Genomic DNA, 20,461 nt, shown 5'->3' with positions numbered 1-20,461 from the left:
GTCCACAAAATTACTCAGGTGGGTTCAGACATGAAGGGAGAAGGGAAATGCACCAAAGAGATCTCTGTTTCTTCAGAAAGCAGGGGAGGAAAATCCTGAGGCGCATCCTTGGGAGCAGCATTGAGGAACATGCAAGGAAGGGAGTCAAAATGGAAGTGTATCAGGGAGTCTGCTCTCTGCAGGCTTCTCTCCTACTCCCCTTCCTGCATTACTGCCCTGACAGTCCCCAGCAACAGAAACACAAGGCTAAAGCTAAACACAAATATTTCTGACAGGCTTGCCTGCCACAGGACAGCCCCTGAGAGCAGGTGGGTCTGGGGGAACACTCCCACAGGAAGCAGCTCTTACCCAAAATAGCACTATTGAGAGCAGCACACACAGGTTCCCTCTGGATGGGGTCCAGCTGTTGGCCAACAGGGCAGTTCCAAGGGTCTGAGTAAGCTAACAAGCTAAAGGCATCCTGGGAGGGAACAGAAAGGCACAGTGAGATCAGGAGGGCTGCAAACACACAGGAAAACCACCAAGTCCAGCTGGGGCACCTCCTGCAATCACCACAGTGAGAGGTGCCCACCTTCTGAAAAGAAATGGCCTTTTCCTCTTGGCAGCAAGGGACCACAGTAGCCATCAAGACAGGAGGTTAGAGAGGGTGCCCCCTCCACCTGGCATGGGAGCCAGCATTGGAAGGCAGGTGGAGAGAAGAGCAAGCAGTTGCTCCAGAAAGCCAGGCAGGAGCTGTAGTTCTTCTCCCTTGTGCTGAGAACTGGGTGTAGATGCTCTACATTCATGTTTTGATCTCTGATCCCCACGTAGGTCCCTTCTTGCTCAGCAGGTGCAGAAGTGGGGGCTACTCAAGGGAACCCACAACCCCAGAGCTGGCCCAGAGAGCTGCTGCAATGCAGCACAAGGTCCAGGCTTACCTGAAGCATCTTTTTGTGCATGGTGTTCTTCCCATACTCTCTGCAAAGCTGCTCACTCAGGATCTGCAGCTCCCGCCCGAACTGGATCATTCTCTCTGTGGCAGCATGGTTCCCTCCACAGAGCTGCCTCTGGGGACAGCTGTCTTCTAAGGAGAAGCAGAGGGAAAGGAAAAATCATCTTGCATTCCCCACCAATGCCCACTGTGTGTCAGGATACCCACAAACTCCCTTCTGCAGCAGGCAGCTGCTTCCTGCCCTAAGATTATCCCAGTGGAAGCTTTCTGTGATCCCTGCCCTACAACAGCCAGTGCTGGGTTTGTCTCAGTGCCTGGTAGATACAGGGAAGATCTGAGCTCTGCTTAATGCCTGAGAACTACCTAGAAATCAAGCTCATTGATAAAATCCTGGGAGCTTGCCTGTAACCAGTCTGTTACCCTTTCATGTGTGTAACACAGGGTATATAACTCAGAAAGCCCTGGTCTAACAAATCCTGGACTCAGAAAACTTTCAGTCAGAGGCCAACACCACCAGCTGCCTAGTGTTAGTGGCCACAAGGGCCTTTGGAACTGGATGAAGCAGTTTCAGAGGCAGTGTAGCTGCTTCATCTGCCCCCTCCTGGCTAAAGCACCCACAAACAAGACAGTCACGGCTGCCAGCTGTGCTGAGGCCACCCTGCAGCTGGACATGCCCAGCCTGGCACAGCCCAGCTCAGCTGCCCACAGGCACTTCTGCCAGGACTGCTCTGAGCTCAATTCCATGACCAGCATGGAACAAACCTTTGACTCCTATTGTTCTCCCTGCTCCCACCAGCACTGCTGGGAGTCTATGAAAAGCCAGACCTAGTTTTAGCTCCAGGACAGATTAATTTTCCCCATGAAGCAGCCCAAAGTACATGCTTTTTCCCCACAATCCAATCACAGTTTTAACTCCTGACACCAGCTCCTATCTCCCTTTACCCCTCCTGCCCCTGAGGACCTACCCATGCTGGACTCATCTGTCTGCAGGATCTCCTCATGTTTGTAGGTGCCATTCATTATCCTGGTGGATGAATTCTCCAGGACTCCGTTGGGGTAATGCTCAGCCTCCATTTCCATCTCGCTGTCACTGAGGTGAAAGGAGGGAAGAAATTAAAATTAAATTTTAATTTCTAAATTAAAAAGGGAAGAAATGAAGAGTTTATATGCCAAACAGTGCCCAGCAAAGGCCAGCACACCAGAAAAGGTCCAGTTGGACTGCAGGGAGCCACATGGTCCAAGTCAGTGCAGCAAAAGTTGTTGCAGGCTTCTGAAGACAATTTATGAAACAGGTTTCTGTTCCCTAAGTGCCTGTCATAATTCCAGGTGCAGAACATTTTGCATTTTCCCTTCAGGAAGTGATGATCCTTGGGATAGTAAACAGCAGCCAGGTAACAGATAACACACTCAGAGACTGCAGGAGGGAAATCTTGGCTGTGATACATGCCCAGTCCTTGCAAACAGTGCACCACTGAGCACTTAAATGCCCAAGACAGCAGGCTGACTGAGACTGCTGATTAACTACTGATTAACTGAAATTATGAGAAGATCTTACTGGAACTTGGGCTCTACATTTGGAAAAAAAAAAGAATGACAAATCCAGCATCATTAAATGATTCTGGTAAATTGAGTCTGAACAAGTGTTTCTCACTCAGTTACATGCTAGGTGGCTCTCCAGAGGTCACAACTGAGTCTGCAAACTGCCCTGCAAGTGCTCAGTACAGCACTTGAAGAATGAGTGCCAGCTGCAATTAGCAAGAGATTCTTTTAATCACAATGACACCCTCTGCTCCACTGAGGCCTCACACAGCCCTGCAACAGCAGTGTGGAGAGTGAGCCCAAAGGAAGCTCAGTTTTCAGCAGAGCTCACTCTGCTCCACACTCCAGAAAAGGCAGCAGTGACTGCACTGAATGCTGGATCACCTGTGGCTTCTTGGAGAAGGGAGGCTCAGTCTGACCTCTGCCACAGCATTAAACAAATCACTGCTGGCTCACCTGGGAGGAACAGGGCAACAGGCAGCCCAAGGAAACAACACAAGAGGCCAATGTACCAAGCCATTGTGGCCTGAGCTGCTGCCTCACACAGGACAGGGCAGGAAAGCTGCTCAGCAGGAACAAGTGCCTGGCTGAGGAAGCAGAAACAGCACCAGGCTGCCTGGGAAAGCTTCTGGGCAATCACTGGGATGCAAAGGCATCAGTGTAATGGGACAGCTTGGTGCCTGAAACAAGAGCATCATAATATTCCTTATGAGATGAACCTCAAGTGTGAGCCAGAACAAGGTTTGTGTGTGCTGGGTAGATGTTGTAGATAACAACATTGTTCAAAAGGGCAGGACAGATCCCTTCTGGCTCCTTAGAAAGCAGACTGAGACTTTCCTCACCATGCCACCCCCTCAGGTGTCTCCAGAGGAAAAACAATACCTGGTTTCTTGATTACTCGTACTACTGTGCTGCTGAGATTTGGTAGAATCTGTGGAATTGGACTCCGAGTAGTTCACAGATGAAGGGGAAGAGGAGGAGGAAGATGAAGATGATGAACTCAGTGTTGGGTATTTACTGTGACTCTGTTTGCTTTTTGTGGACATGACTCCATTGCTACAGGTTGGACTATCTGCTCCTGAAAGCCAAGAAGAAAGAAAAATGAGACCAGACTGACAATGTCACTCTGTTGTGGCCCCAAAGGAAGAAAGCAAAATAAGACTGCAGATCTTAAATTATGGTTTATCATTCTTAAATTCAATGGGGTTTAGAGAAGAAACATCCACCTTTGACATCTGCCTTCCTCATGTGGAGACACAGGACCCACTTTCTGCCGGGGTCTATAGCTGCTCAGAGTGACCCCGAGAAGAGTTTGGGGTCTCTTTTCCCAGCCCAGCACTTGAAGGAGTCAGGGCTCCTTATTTCCCGGTCTCAAGGTTGTTTATTGTATCTTATCTAAAAAATTCTTTCTCCAGCAGGACAGACCAGGCACACTGCCTGCCTCCATGGTGGTGTTATGTCTTTATACTAAAAACTACATATACAATGTTTACAATTACTTCCCAACACCTATCACCTGTGTTAGACAGTGAGCTCCTACTCCAAACCAATCGGTAAGTGCCACCATCACAGCAGAAGATGGAGGCCAAGGGGAAGAAGAAGGAGAAAGGCTGGACATGGCCAGTTCCCTCCATCTTGCTTCCTAAACCCCCATACCAAAACCTCCAAAATCTACTTTTCCATCCCGTGATAACTTCACTATTATTCTACCTAAACTGCTGTGGCTTGCTGTCACAGACATCTTTTATGAAAAATCCTTTCCTTAGGATTTTTTCCTCCTGAGAAGCTGAGAGGCCTCAGAAACAAAATGTAAACAATGGTTATCTGCTGCTGTGGAATGCAACAGGTGCATCTGTGATTGGCCCGTGTTGGTTGTTTCTAATTAATGGCCAATCACAGCTCAGTTGGCTCGGACAGAGAGTCCGAGCCACAAATCTTTGTTATCATTCTTTTCCTATTCTATCCTTAGCTAGCCTTCTACTGAAATCCTTTCTTCTATTCTTTTAGTATAGTTTTAATATAATATATATATCATAAAATAATAAACCTTCTGAAACACAGAGTCAGATCCTCATCTCTTCCCTCATCCTAAGGTCCCTGTGAACACAGTCACAGCTTGCTGATCCTCACATAAGGTTGGTAATTTGCTCCACACATTGGGTCACAATCAAACCCACAGGTGCTTTGGGCTCCGTGCCAGGGATTCTGGCACGCCAGAAGGACAGCCAGAGGGATGCTCTGGATTCCCACAACCTACCAGTACTGTGAAGGTGTGAGTTGGCGGATCCGTGCCGGGGGCTCAGGCTGGGGGAGCCGGGGTAGCTGTCCTGGGAGCGGGGGCTGCGGGCGCTGAAGCAGCGCACCTCGCTGTCCGTGCCGTTCACCATCTCCACGAACTGCCGGCACCTGAGTTCATGGGAGCAAGAGGGACAGAGTGACAGCCAGCATGCTCTGCACTCAGCCCGCCTCAGGGCCCCACTGGGCAACTCCTAGAAACTTCCAAAAACGCATTGCAGGCTCCTGGTGCCTTTGTATTGTGAGTGCTCTGATGATGCTACACAGGGAGGACTTTGGAAAGCTTGCTTTTGATGCTAATGGATGGTGAGATATTCCCAAAAAAGCAAGTTTAATTCCACCGTGCTAAGAAAAAGCTGTTCCTTGGCAGCTTTCACCTCCAGCTCTTCTGCAGGTACTCCAATCTCAGGTTTTCTGCCATTGAAATGGCTCCTGAGGTATTAAAAATTCTCTTTCCCAGCCCCACGACCGAAGAAGAAGTCAAGATTCAATTGTGGAGTGTTTTTTCAGGGAGAAGGTACTAAATCTGTCAAATACCATCATTCCTTCACTACTCCACCAACCTAAAAATACTGGTGGCCAATGGAAAATAGAGAAGGAAGAGTAAAAAATGCAATAGCCACAGTGAGGACAGCTTCTCATTTAGCTTTACTGGGAATTGTCCTCATATGTCTCAGAAGTCTGGGGAGAACCTCTCTGTACAGCTGGGAGAACTGGGACACTTCTTCCTTTAATCTCTACCCCAGACAGCCTTTTCCACACATCTGCCTTTCTAGGAACCTCCACAGAGACTGACACTGCTCCAGCACTGCAAGATCTTCACAAGGCCAGTAAGGAAACTCCTCTGAAGGAATTTCTGGCAGTCAGCAGAAGTAAAATTCACCCACCTATGCCTGACCTCATGAGACAAAGCTATACTGGGTCTGAACAGCAACAAAAGGGCTATATCTATGTGCTACAAGCACTTGCAAAGGACTCCCAAAGGGAGCTCAAATAGTGTGAATTCAGAGCAAGGTGTGCAGCCAGACTGGATGTTTACCCATGTTCTTATTCCCTCCTTCATTTACACATTTCAGCATTAGGGAGCATAAAGCTTTTCATACTTACTTTAACATGAAGAGCAGGTTGGGGTTATGTTCTAGGAGGCCAGGATAGAGCTGCTGGGTGGCTTCTATAGCCTCTCCCACTCTGCCTGCTAATACTAGCTTCTGTATTCCTGAAAGCAAAAGGAGACCTGGTGACACACAGGATGAGCCCACAGGAACAGCCAAAAGAGCTGCCCCATCCATTCCATCCAGGTCCCCACGACACAAGGGCTTGGGAGAACTGGAGACCATATTTGGTTTATTAGGGGGAGAAAAAAAAATCCTTATTTGGTTTAGGGGGAGGAAAACCCTGTGAAAATGTGAAAGGATCTTTTAGTAGCAAAAAGCCATCAAGAGTAGAAGGATCTGAAGGATAAAGAAGGTGGGTTGGGGCGCTCTTTAGTCATAGAGCTCTGCAGCAATGGAAACAAAAGCAGGACATGCCAATTGGATGGAAACAAGGAGCCTGCTGGGGAAGTGACAATTTCAGAGGACAAATTCCTAGGTCACCCTCATACTACATTTTCTGTCTGGTTCGAACTTGAAAGCAAACATATGGCTCAGTATGAGATAAATGGAGTACTCTTACAGGGTCTGTGGTCTTAAATCACAGCACTGCTTCCACAATATTCTTACCACTAAGCAGAAGTAATTATATAAAAAAACCCATGTTTTGAATAGAGAGAAGTACTAGCTACTGACTGCACTAGAAACAGCTCAGTGACTTGTACACTTGTAGGAGGTGCAAAGACACAAGGCAGAAGACATTTATCATGCTGAGTGTTCATGTCCCATGTAAGTTCCTTCAGCAGGTCAGAAGACACAAGTGCAAGACTCAACTTGAGATCTCTGAAAGCTCAGAGAAGCTGCTGATCTACAGGGACTCACAATTCCTTTTTCTATGCATGCTTAGAGATAAAAATTAAATGTACTTAAAACTAAAACTGCATTGTTTTTCCAGTACTCCTTATCAACAGCAGAGGGAAGGTCTGGAATAGCCCATGAGGTGCTTTGCAAGCAAAGCCTCTGATAACAACAGACTGTGGCTTTTGCAAAGTGTTGGAGCAGTTGGAAGCCCAGTCTGGCAAATCTTCATTAACAATGCCAGTAACAAACTGCAATGACTTGTCATGTCTCCCACTTCTCAGTGTCTATCTAGTTGTTATTATAGCTGAAATCTGGAACCAAAGCCGTGGCTCTCACACCAACACAAGAGCTCTCATTTCACTCTCTTGCACGTCCATTTTCTCGTCTCGCTGCTTCTGACAGCTCTGCTTTGCCTTGTTTGGCAACTCTCACAGATGTCATTCCCTTTTCTATTTCCCCCTCTTTTTGTTTCCCCATCTGTGTTTTCCTCACACCTTTTATTCAAGCCCCAACTTGAGGGCTCTGTATCCCTTCCCTCCATCTGCCTTGTCACCTGTCCTCAGCCCAAGGAACCCGCAGCACCCCGTGTGTGTGTCCCCCTCCAGTCAGGCTCTGCCAGCTAAACCACAGCACTGGGAGCACTGCTGGGGCCAGGGCTGCATAATGCATGACCTGGAAAGCACCAAGCCCATCAGCACTCACAGGCAGCAACTGCAAGTTATTTAAGAGCAGAGTCCCCAGATGACCCTGACTGCTGGCTAAGCACATCAATGTATGGAGAGCAAGGCACAAAGGGCACAATGCTCTGGTACGTGACAGTCACACGAGAGCAGCTCACAAAGGGAAGGGAAATGTACAGGCATGTGGCCTGTATTCAGCAGCCAGGAGAATGCAGAACACACACCAATGTTCTGCCACTCTGCAGGGTGAGCCTGTGAATAGAAAAGTTAAAAAAAAAAATGTACAGCAGGAGAAAGCTGCAAACCTTATTCTGCAGGACCAAAAGTGCGGACAACCCCAGCAGCTGAGAGATGAAGCACTTGGGAGCAAACAGCAGCAACCAAAACAGACACAGAGCACAAATTCTTCACCCAGTGTGAGCCTAACACATTAGCTGTGAATTTGAAAACCCCTCAGCATGTAAAAGTTACCTGAAATCACAATGTGCAGAGGACTGAAGAGTCCTTAACTGGGAGCTCCAGTGAAACTAAATGGATGTGTCTGAGTCCTGTGCCCAGGCTGATGGACCTGCCCCTGCTGCACCAGCCTGCAGTGAGGAGCTCACACCCACAGGGATCTCTGGTGCACAATGATCTCCGCTCAGGTAAAGGCCAAACAGGGACAGGAAGGAACAAGTCAGCTCTCCAGGCAAAGATGCAGAGGGTGCAGAGCAGGCAAGGGTGATGGGCAAAGTGCTCCTAGCAGAGACTCCCAAGCTCTGCTCCAGGCCAGCAGAGTGCTGTGCACAGCTCTGTACTCCCATGGAGTCACCTCCACAGCACTCTGCAGAGCCCCGAAGGGAACACACCTGAGGAGTGACACCCCACAGACTTACTTTGTCTATTCTTTATTGAGGTCTGTTCTTCCTGGATTGTGGTGTCTGTGACTCTGGCAAAGGCAGTTGCTGTTGAACAGTACCCATGATGGACCAAATATGAGGAAACCATACTAGAAAAAAAGAAAATGCAAAGAGATCATTAGGTACCAGTGAAACAGTCATCACACTGGAGCAAAAAGAAACCAGCACAACAGAAGTTGCAATTTCACTGAGAAACTCAGCTTGCTTAGGACATAACCAAGGTTCTACTTCTGGGTCTAAACTCTGTGTATTTACAAGATAGGCACCTGGTCCTCTGCAAACAGGAGGGAGGCTCTAAATTCACTTTACAGAGTAGAAAAATAATTAAGAATCTCAATGCATATACAGTATTTATTTATGACTGCTGTCCAAGGGTCACTTGGACTCAATACTGTGTTACTGCCAGTGACATCCAATAGAGACATAAATCTGAACCTCAGAGAAGTTCATGGGTTTCAAGTAGATCTTAAAAAGAAGAAAAGATTCTAGTCCTGAATTTCTTCCATCACTTAGTTGCCAGCAATTATCTTTAGTAGTTCAATCTTCTTATGAATTCTGCACATTTACAGATACTTTAATCTGGTGACTGTCAGCATTGATTTTAAAAACATTAACATGCTTCAAAGTTGTATTTTTAAAAAATCTTGGGGGAGGGAGGAGTATCACTGTCAGAAAACAAAGACAACAAAGCCATCTTCCTGAAAAGACCATTTCTAACACAGGACACAGTGACTCAATGTTAATGCTCACTGGATTTTAACAAAATCTAAAAAGCTAGCAACAGGATTTCAAAGCTTCTCAGAATGAATCTCAAAACAGGCTTCTCAAGATGAAGCTAGCATTGATCTGATCAAAGCACACACTCAACTTGGCTACTTTCAATACAAGAAATTAGTATTTTATGAGTCAGCAATCATTCTTAGGCATAACATTGTAGGCAGGTGTGTGATTTTTAGAAGTTGTTTTAAATACAAGTGCTTCTGCCCAAGAACTCTATAGGAGCTCCAGAGTGGTGACCCTGACAACCCCCACCCCTGTGCCTATCAGAAGAAAAATTTCTGGAGAACACAAGGAACAATTACAGGGATAAATTGGTCCCACTGCAGCAGAATCAACAGCTCTTGTTAAGGGAGGTCCTGGCTCTATAATTTGGTCCTGTTTTGGAAGGCAAATAGCAGCATCAATAACACTCCTGACCTTTGACAACTCCTGCCAACTGCCCTCATCAAGTTCCACTCAATCCTTTTTGCAATGAGAAGTGCTTTCAATATTCATAAATTTATAAAATGCCATAATTGTGCTTTCAGTTAGGTTTGAAAGCCTTTGGTTTAGGCTGTTTCTTGCTCTTTCATTTCTGAATTCAGCTGGCTTACACACTGACTTTTCTCCTATATTAGGAGTGTTTATGATGTCTTGCCCCTCCTGCAGTGCATCACCCCAAAATTTATGTTCTTCCATTCCTACAAGCTTCCATGCAATCTTTAGGTGAAAACTTCTCCCATATCTTTCACATTTGAAACAGCAGCAATCTACACAGGAAGGACTTAAACAACAGAACAGAGGATAAAACAATTTGAGCAAAATGCACAGAGTGGCAATTTTTACCATAAGAGAGCACAAATGAGCACTGAAGAAGTATTTAAAGCTTAACAAGAGGGAAGAACTGAGCAGCAAGGCAGTGACTTACTTCTGCAGCATGGCTTGCCACTCTCCCAGCCTGTCTCCTATGGGAAACCGCTTAATGGTGCTCTGGATCTTCGCCCTCCACTCCCTCATGTAGTCCTCAATGTCAAACACAAAGGGCTGCTGCCCAAAGTTGGCATCCACGATCTCCCCTGGAGTCTGGAGACCCACTGTAGGGTAGAGGTTTGACTGGGAAGGAAGAAAAACAAACCTGTATTATTAAACACAGCTTTCTCGCCCTGGTTCCAGTTATGTGGTTTGGTAAAACCAAAGAGCTGCTCTTTAAACTGAAATAAATATAATGGAATTGTGAGAGGCAACAGCCCTTTGGGTACTTCTCAAGAAATCCTGTGACTTACTGTGCATTTATGAAAAGTTATTGCATCAAACCAGAACAAAGGGTTCAATCCCCCAACAGCCTGGGATAGAGGGCATGACTGCTGTCTGTGGGTGGCACTTCTGGCTTAATTTTGTACAGTTTCTACCAAGCTTCAAGAGCCAGTAGATATAACAACACTAATAACAATGACAATAACAATAATAAAATAATAATAATAACAATAATAGCTGCTATTATTATTATTATTATTATTATTATTACTATTATTATTAGTGAGAGGTGTGTAATCTTAATCAATGGATCTCTGTATTCCCTCCTGTTTCAACTCAACGTTTTTATTCCTTGGGAATTGTTATCTCAGTCTTGTACATCTCTGATGAAAAGGGAACAGACAGTGGTGGAGCTCTGAGGTTAGGTCTTTGATGATCTCAAGATCCCAAGACATCCACACAAGAAATTACACTACTGATAGATTAATTTCATTTTAAGAATAAGTCGACAGATCCAAATGGAAGCTTTGACCCATCAACAGGACATGAGGAAAATAAAAAGGTTACCACCATGAAAGTGTCTCTAAAATTCAGCCATCAATTTGCTTTTAAGGATGATTTAATTAAAAATAGGTGTTCAAAGTGTATCAGAAGGTCTCTGAATTCAGGCTGTATTAAGAATAAGTTTATGGATACAAATGGAACCCCTGAGCCCACTTGAATGTTGGGAAAAGGGAAACAGCATCAGAAGAGGTACAAGGGTGTCTGGTTCTCATCATTGAGCAGATTGTTCAAAAGCACTGTCAGGTTACTGCTGTGCAGCACAAATTACTGCTCTGTGTGCAAACAGACACAAACCATGAATTCAAACTGCCCGCTCACACTCATGCACACCCTTGCACACCCGCTCACACCTGCCCACACTCTTGCACACCAAAATCCCATTTTTCAAAAGCACGTTCCATTCACTCCCAAGTTACTTCTGTGCAGCACCGATTACTGTTGAGTTTGCAAAGCAGACACAAACCTCACAAATTCTCTGCTTCACAGCACGTGCTGAGACTCAGCAGGCTGCGGGAAGAAATCTCTCCTGTGTCACTCAGGAACTGTCTGGTGTTGGGTTTTTTCCACTTTGCTCTAATACACTGGAGCCAGAAATGGGCACTGGGCAAGGCACAGGGACACTTGCATGGAACTGAGGTCTGGAAGGTGCCTGGCTGCAGTGCCTTGCTCAGGGCTGAGCCCATATCAGATATCAGAACAGCAGAGGGGCAGACCCCCCTCCTTAAGTCCCACCAGAAACCTAGGATGACCTCTTCTCCTCTACAGCAAGAGACATGGGCATTCCCACAATTATTTGGAAATTTTTTTCAACTGATTCTTCCGTGTTGCAGAGATGAGGATGATTTAGGCCTGGAATGGGTTCCAAGAGCGACTGCAGCATTTCTCTTCTCATTTTCAAAACTGAACTGGTTAAGAACCTGACCAACCTCCTCTACCTTTGAAATTATCAAACCTCAAACAAGGGAAAGAAATGAATCTATAAATACAGGCTGGAAATGGAAAGCAGAGATCAGGATGACTGCATTACTGGTGATGCACTACACCTCCTTTCCTGTTCCCACACCAAGGAAGTCTCTGGGTCAGAGAGGTGCAAAGTAAATACAGCATGATAAACGAAGAGCAGCATGATAAACCAGAGGAAAATGCTGCAATTACATTTAGTTCCTCCATTCCTTCAAAACTGGCTGACATGGAAATATCTCTAATGAGGAATCAGATATTTTCCACAGTCCATACTTCAGACTTCTTATTATCTTCTCAGTATCTTAACCCAAGGGCTTCCAAAGCCAGGAATCAGACACCCAAAATACTTGGAAGTTGGAAGCAAACCGCCCCCAATTTTGGCTATGCTCATCTTTGAGCAGGAGCTGCCTATCCTCTACATCTCTCAAATCATCTCTAAGGTAAAATTCCATTTTTCCATGTGGGATGTGTTCTCTCTGCTTAGCAGCTGTTGGGAAGCTGATGTATCTCCAGCACCCTGCCAGATGCAGGCAGACAATCCCAGAGCCCACTGACCCAGGAGATGCTTTTCCTGCCAAGTTCCTCAGGAACACCTTCCCCATGACATCTGGCGCCCCTCCTGCCCTGATGTTGGTCACAACCCCCACTGTTCATCTTGACCTGGTTTTTAACCCCCTTGTCCCTCTGCACTCCTACAATCCCACCCTGAGCTCTTCTGGCTTTTTTCATCTCCTATTATTCCTTCAAACCCCCAGGCAGGATAGATCTGATCCAGGCTTGGGTAAATAAGAGTTGGGCCTGAGCACTGACTTAAATTGGAAAAAAAAAAAAAAGAAGAAACTCCCTCTTTTTCCTCTGTGGGAATTCACTCCTATTTCAAGCAGTTATTGTGGTTTTAACTTCAGCCTGTGCTAAGCCAAAATGTGTTTTTTCCTATCACTGTATTTTTGTACAAATGAAAACACCCTTTAGAGGAAACTGAAACAAGCCAAAGCAAGTATATTTCAACATCTGTGTCTCTGGTTTTCAAATTAAAGTATCCATTTCAACTTCCTAATATTGTGAATTCTGCAAAATATTGCTTTCACTATTTGCCTCTGAAAGGGGAATTTTGGAACAAGCATTTCAAGGAAATTATTTCTAATCTGGCAATGTTCTGAAGGGTCAATTTAATTCCTTGTGTAACCTCACTGATATGCCAATCCTAAAATTTAAGCTTAAAAATTGCAGAAGTAATGGGGTTCACTGATGTGTGTTACCAGCCAGCTTCAGCACCCCTCAGGCTGCAATGCAAGGAAAAGCTCTCCCTAAAGTCTCCCTGCAGGGGTGAGTAATGAGGAATGGACCAGAGCCAAAATATCCATGTGGAGCTGCTCAAACCAGAGCACTTCAAGGGTCACCCAGGTAAGTTTGCTGTTCCCACTCCTGTTGGCAGTTAAATTTTCAAAACTGCAGCTTTAGCAGGTGAAGAACACAGGCTCTATAATGGACACTTTCTTCTTTTTAACCTTATAATCAGTGGATATTGTGTTTGAGCCTGGGACAGAGAACTATAAAAAATGAAACCTGCAAGTGATCAGCTTCATATTCTCTGCTGCCTCAAGAATTCTAAAATATCTGATAGACTTTAAACCAAAGTCAATCTTGGGTTTGGCATCCCCTTCTTTAGGAAAGGTGGTGACCTGAACTGTTTGGAACAACCAATAATCCATGGGCCAAGGGAGCAAAAAGAGCACATGGAACACATTGGTACCTGCAAGGGTGAAGGAAGAATGCAGTAATCTAAGGGAAGGATATTGGAAAAGAGAATGCTGAAGTCAGCTGTAGGCACCCTTAGGAAGCTGCCAGCAGAGCAGCAGAGTGATTTAGCATATGCAGAGGGATGTCCTAGATCCATATGGAGGCAGAAATCTCCCATCCTTGCTCACATCCACAGTTAAGAGGTAAAAAATCCCCATCAAGCTTCTTTCCTCCTCTTTTTGAAGAGGAATTATCTCATGAAGGATAATTCTCAATAGTAGGAGGCCTACAGGGCATCAGCTGTTCTCCTTCCTGGGCCAGAAAAGCAGTGTTATGGATTAGCTGCTGCTGCAAAAGCCAGAGGGGATTTCCCCAGAAAACAGCTCAGCAACCTGCCTGGTGAAGGTTCAGAGACCATTTACACACCAAATGTGGCAAATGAGGCATCTGCCAAAACCTACCCTGGCCAGATCTTCTCCCAGTTTCTCACTAAACATCTCTGCACAGGACACACAGACAAACAAGCCTGAGATCCTGTGAGGATGATCTGCCCAGACCAGCAAACAGCAGGACAGGGAGATGCCAGGGGCACAGGAGAGTTCTGAGTTCAATCTCACTGGCACTGCAAGAGCTCAGTGCAGCAAACACCCTTCTGTCCTTCTGTCCTGTCTGCTCTGCCTCCCCTGCTGCTCATCCCTGTGCCCAGCAGAGACTCAGCACAGAGGTGAACAGCTCACACATGAACATTAAATTCTCTGTCAGCCCACTGGGCACTCCAGGATCAACAGGATCCAAGTTCAGCCAAGCAGGGCAGGGAATTTCAAGCTGCTAAATCTGTGCTCAATCTCAACATGGACAATGACATTGTCATTTGTCATTGACAACATGGACAATGTCTGCTCCTGCTGCAGAAGGAGAAGCAGTCCAACCAAATGAGAAGACAAAATGGTAAAAAAAATAGAATGAATATGGTAAATCTGTGACTACTAATGCAATCTATATCCAGAGGGAAAACAGACAGCACCAAAAACTAAGGGGTACATCAGAGAAACATCTTCTTGCTGTGGATGTAAGGTTATCACAATACCTCACCCCAAAAGGTTAATCTTCATGGAAAGGCAAACTATTCTTGTACTTTAATAAATTGTACTTGGACCAAGTGAATGATAACCCACATAAAGAGTTTCTGGTTTAGAACACACTGCAATGTTACCAAGTCCAAAGACTCCAGGACATAAAAAACCCAAAAACATCCTGTATTGACAGCTGATGTGAAAAGGCCAATCAAATAACTGCGATTTAAGTGCAGGTTATATTTGGGATATGGGAGGAATCTGTAAAGCCCTAAATCCCATTGAGAAGGTGAACAGGGAGTACTAGACATTAGTCCTCACAATACAAAAATCAGAGGAACAAGATAAATTTTTTGTCAGGAAGTACAGAACAAAGCAAAGCAACCTTCCTTCCATACAGCAGGGAAGTCAGCCAAGAAAATTTATCACTTTGGAGGCCTAAAAAAGTTATCAAAATGAAGAAATTTGTCAGAGGAAATTAATTTGGGGTATTTAAGTACAAAGACAGGAGAGTAACCTTAGGGACAAGAAGTCCTGTGTATGTGATGGATGCAGTGGATGTGTTGGTGCATGCCTGACCTGGGTTTACCTTTTTTCACTGAACACATCCTCCTTGTCCAGGAACACTTGGTCTAGAAAAGAGGGAATATTTTCTTTTGCTTTTGTGAGTCCTGACTAGACATGAGTGTAACTATGCACATTCTCCTCCTCAGAGTCAAAGCTGCATTTGGAAGACAATGACCTGTGATGAAGTTTGCATCCTTGCTTTAATTCCAGGAGAAGGAGCAATAAATTCTCAGAGGTGGTGAGGGATAAGAGGAGGCATGTGAGTAGCCCACAAACCCAGTCACAGGATCATGAAGTTGCAGAAAAAGGAGCATCCACATCATTCAGTAATGTGTGTTATCATGTTTTTTTTAACAGGGCATCAAACAGAAAAAAAAAATCACACCCCCACACTCTTCCCCCTCCCTTCTGTTTGCATCCTTACTTAAAATACTGAAAATAAGTGTACTTACAGGGAGGTCTGTAAAGGCTATACCTGTGGGGGGAAAAAATATTAGAATTAAAAAGGCAAAGGATTTTTTTCCCTGCTTGCCTACATCCTTAACATGCTACTAAACATTACTGCATTTCAAATCCCAGCTCTGACCCTGCATTTCACTGTTTCATGCATTCAGAAGTAACTTCCCTCCCCAGTCCCCTCCTCTGCAAGGTTTTGCATCTGGAGAAAGGCTCATGAAAAAGCCTAAATGTTTTTAACACCTCTCCAAAAAATTTGATTTTCTAAAAGCAGCTCCTCTTTCCTTTGCTTCTCCCTCTGTTACAAGGAAGGAGTTAGTTTTCAAGACTCACTTTGGTGTTAGAAACAGAGTTTTAGTATAAAATTTCTTTGGTTTAGGCTGTAACTGATTCTTCTTACCATCCAGAGAAAGAGGAAAGAATATTCAGCACTTGGCATTACAAGCTGCAGCCAGGAGCACCTGAGAAACTGTGCAAAGAACAGCCTCACCCTCAACTCAGCTGATATAGCTCCATACAGAAAAGATGGGGAAAAAAAAGTGTATGGTTTCCCTTTTTATTTACATCTGGCATATATTTTATTTACATCTGGCAGATGTAAATAAATATAATACAATAAATAAAACATAATAGCTTTAATTTACATCTGGCAGAAAAGAGGTATTTGAGGCAGACGTTGCCTGGGATGTCTAACAGGGTTCTGGCTGGAGACAACACCCACCACAGCCAGGCTGCCCAGGCACAGCTCTGCACCTGATTTAGGTGCAGTTACTGCCCCAAAGGATGGGGCCTCTCCTCCCTCTCCTGCCTTGGTGGGATCCAGCAGCAGCTCAGGGAGATGGATCAGCAGAGCCCCCCAGGCTTTGGGTCACCCTCACCAGCAGCACAGGGGACACTGCTGCCATCACCCACCAGGCTCAGCTAAATCCAGACTTCCAGTTGACATTCCAGGAGTCAAGGAAGCTGCAGCCCTTCCCCATGTGGGCTCCCCAGAATGCTTCCTTGTCCCCAGCCAGAGCAAGGCTGGTACCCACAGCAGGACACCCAGTTCTCACACACATCCCACCTCTCCTCCTTCCCTTCTGCCTGGCACTGCAAGGATGCAGAAGCAGGAGAACACCACCCTCTGGTTTTAATTTTAGGACTATTTTAACCCAGAGCTGCAATGTAATGTTACCAGATCAGTCTGAAATGGTAATTTAAACCAGTTTTAGGAGTCAAGATATGAAACAAGTTATTCAAAACAGCACAGATCTAAATCAAATGCTCGGAAAGCAATCCTGAATATTTTACTAAATAAACATAAATAAAGATAAATTAACATCATGACAGATAGTCAGTATGGTTTAATGAACATCCTGGCACTTTGGACCTTGTTTACTGAGCACCTTTTCTACAACCCAACCAAAGATTGTGCACACAGGTGATGTTGAACACATGGCTGAGGAAAACATTCAGTGAGCATTTCTCTCACCTTGTCACTTTGCCCAGATACTGCTCCTCACTCAAACCTATTTTTCACTTTGCAATTATTTTGCTCAGCTGGATGAAAAGGTGGATGAAAGCTTGTTTTTCTACCCTTATGGCAGAATGAAGCCAATCTCCTTGAGCCTGCTGTCCACTGGAGTCTTCTCTGCCCCCAGCACCTCTGAGAGCCAAAGGTGGCCAGGCTTGTGTGGCTGGAAGCTGCTCCCAGCACCTGGACAAGCACTTGGCTTTTGAATGGACTACAAGGTGGGTGGAAATTGCTCAAAGTCCAAGAGTTGTCCCTCAGGGATCCATGGCAGGGCCAACACAGTTCCCTGTCTTCACCAATGACCTGGACAATGGGACACAGTGCGCTCCCAGGTGTCACCAAACTGGAGGGCACAGTGCTGTGGCTGGAGAAATGACCCAGCACAAACCTCCCAAAGCTCAACAAAAGCAACCTAAGAGCCCAGCCACCAGGCTGTAACAGTCCCAGGAAACAGGGCAGGATGAGGCTGACTGCAGAGAAAGATCTGCAGAAAAGATTCTGGGTCCTGCTGGGCAACAAGCAGAGCAGGAGCCAACAGTGGGTCCTTGCAGCAGAGGACATCAACCACATCCTGAGTGTAATAGTGACAGTGTAGGTTAAAGGATGGGATTTCTCCCTTCTTTTCCAACACTGGTGAGTCTACACTGCAGTTATGATGTTCTCTTTAGTGCTCCCCAACACAGGACACAGTGAGACTGGACTGAGTCCAGGAGAAGCCAGCAAGACAAAGACAGGCTAAGGGAAAAGTCTCTGTTCAGTCTCAAAAGTATTAGGGCAGACACCTACTGCTGCCTACAACTGTCATACAGGAGGGTGTAAAAAGGCTTTTCTCAGAGATGCATGCTGGCAGGAGACAGGAGGCAACACAGACAAGCTGCAACATGGGAAATTCTAATGAGAAAAATTCAGTATGGATTTTGGTCAAACACTGAATCAGGACCAGAAAAGCTCCCAGATGATCTCCATTCTTGAAGACATTAAAAACTTAATGAGTTTCTGAGTAACATGATCTAGTTTGGGCCTGCTTTCAGCAGGGTGTTGGATGCTTGACCTCCAGAGATCCCTCCCAGAGAAAATAATTCTAAGATTCTATAAATAAACTCATTACATTGTCTTTACAATGAGACAAATGCATGTTTTCCACATTCTGTTATGTAACTCAGACTAATAAAATGCTTTATGCAGACAGCACTTGGTGTGTTGCACAGACATGTCTGCTTAGAGTTTCTGCATCTGCACTGCTACACACCTGCATCAGGAAAGCCAACAGCAGAAATGAAATAATCACGGCTTGAATGTGAAACTGTTTTCCTTCTCTGCAGTCTCTCCACAGCATGGATCCAGTTTAAAATCACAACCTTCTTAAAGACTTAAGGACTGGACAAACCAAGAGGTCAGGAAGCAAGTGCAAGTGTGTGAAGAGCAGGACATAAAGACATTGAATGAAGGTTCATTGCTAGGGCACAGTGTGATTGACATTTCACCTGCCAACCAAATAAAGGACTTCCACCTTCCATGACTGCACTAACACATGATCTCATGTACAGAATGTGTTTGTGGACCTTCCAGCCCATCTCTGCTCTCCCCCCAGCACCAATCACCCTTTCTGCCTCACAGCTGGCCACTTACAGAATTCAATTTGCACAAGAAAATGCACATTTGGTAATCAGCCACAGCACTGCCTGCACAGCAGGGAACTCCTCCAGCATCTGTTTAGGGAACTGAGATCCAGGGAATCCTCAAGCACTGCTGGTGGATTGCAATGAACACAACTCCTTCAGCAGTGTGGGCATCCTAAAGAGCAGACCAGGAAATGCCAGCCCAGGAAAATACTTGAATATTCTCCAACATGCTGCTGAGGAGAAGCACTGTCAAACCCACACAGCTCTACATGCCCTTGGAAACAGATCCTCCAATCAGGCCATTGGGTAAAAGTGCTCACACAGAGAACAAAGCTGTGGCCACACCTGGTATTTTCTATTCATTTTGATAGTGAATGAGGTGGTGAGGCCCTGGCACAGGTTGTCCAGAGAAGCTGTGGCTGCCCCATCCCTGGAAGTGCTCAAGGCCAAGGTGGATGGGGCCCTGGTCTCATGGAAGGTGTCTCTGCCCACAGCACAGGGGTTGGAATACATGATCTTAAAGGTCCCTTCCAACCAAACCACTCCAGGATTCTGTGGTTTAAAATCTGATTAATCTGAAGTCTTCTTTTGAACATCCCAATGCTCTTGCTGTCTGCAAACTTCATTTGAAGCCTTGGGGTCAAACCTATTAAATCTGGGACTGACACCTGCATGTCTCTCACAAAAGGTTTCTGCATTACTCCCAATGTTCCCCCTAGTCTCTAAACTGGCTGCAGAATGGATATTTTACTTTTTAGGTTAACTTGGTCTTTCCAAGAGCCTGCACTAGAACTCAAACTACAGGAAGTTTTCTATGCCAAGACTTCAGAGGGTTGCATGCTCTTTTTATAGCCCTGCTGCTCCATTTACCTTGGTCTGCTGTCAAAGTCTGAGATCTGAGACACTCCTACATTAATCCCTGAGCAAATTCATCCACTTAAACCCAGAGACCTGCAGCAGTCACATTTCCTCCTCATCTCCTAATCCATGACTTTCTGCTTAATGGCTGCTGCCCCAACATTTCTTCCTCTTTCTCTCCAAATTCACTCTCATCACACTTCTAGCCACATCTCACTATGTTTTTTACTGCCAGGACTCTGCTCAGAACTTGTCAAAAGTGTTTCATCAGCAGCCAGAAGACATTCAAGACATTTTCCAGAACAGAGAATTAAGACTACATACGATGTCAAACAGTTTTCATGTGACGTCTCCAAATAAAGTTCAAGACTTAGCTCCAACCAGAACATCCAGAATTTGTGATGGCCAAGAAAACAGTTCTTATACAGTGCTCCTGATGGATCTGATTAAATGAAAAAGTATGGAGACAATGGAAGATAATAGTTAAGCAACAGAAGAAATTGCAAGGAAAACAAAAGGGGGGATGTCTAATTAATGGATGAAAAGGAGAGGACTTAAATGGTGAAGAGTGAATTAGAAAGACAAAGCTACAGTAATTCCATCAAAAGAAAGACAAATTCAAACTCTGAAACGCTGCTCTCAAGCTAACTGGCCTCACAAAGGGGCTGATTACCCTCATGAATATTCTTGGCATCTGCAGTAGGATTGCACAATTACCTCATCTCCTAGGAGGAGACACACATGGCTTCCACAGCTTCATGTCAGTGAACACCTAAAAAACTCAAATTCATCC

At 45.3% G+C, this 20,461-nt stretch overlaps 1 protein-coding gene across 2 annotated transcripts in view; it reads right to left on the bottom strand.

Annotated features, from left to right (window-relative positions):
- Positions 1-20,461, bottom strand: part of RANBP10 (RAN binding protein 10) — a 63,077-nt gene that overhangs the window by 5,996 nt on the left and 36,620 nt on the right. The window contains exons 5-13 of one of the 2 annotated variants that reach the window (XM_064723038.1): positions 15,669-15,691; positions 9,984-10,168; positions 8,273-8,385; positions 5,873-5,981; positions 4,728-4,876; positions 3,353-3,548; positions 1,897-2,021; positions 918-1,060; positions 349-460 (exon numbers count right to left, since the gene is read on the bottom strand). In XM_064723038.1, coding sequence (XP_064579108.1) covers positions 349-460; positions 918-1,060; positions 1,897-2,021; positions 3,353-3,548; positions 4,728-4,876; positions 5,873-5,981; positions 8,273-8,385; positions 9,984-10,168; positions 15,669-15,691 — 1,155 coding nt within the window. Of the gene's footprint in view, positions 1-348; positions 461-917; positions 1,064-1,896; positions 2,022-3,352; positions 3,549-4,727; positions 4,877-5,872; positions 5,982-8,272; positions 8,386-9,983; positions 10,169-15,668; positions 15,692-20,461 lie in introns of both variants that reach the window. The other variant, XM_064723037.1, reaches the window with a different exon arrangement.

The sequence above is a fragment of the Zonotrichia leucophrys genome, chromosome 11, assembly GCF_028769735.1.
Source record: "Zonotrichia leucophrys gambelii isolate GWCS_2022_RI chromosome 11, RI_Zleu_2.0, whole genome shotgun sequence".
Classification (NCBI taxonomy): domain Eukaryota; kingdom Metazoa; phylum Chordata; class Aves; order Passeriformes; family Passerellidae; genus Zonotrichia; species Zonotrichia leucophrys.
This window is presented reverse-complemented; position numbering and strand designations above follow the sequence as displayed.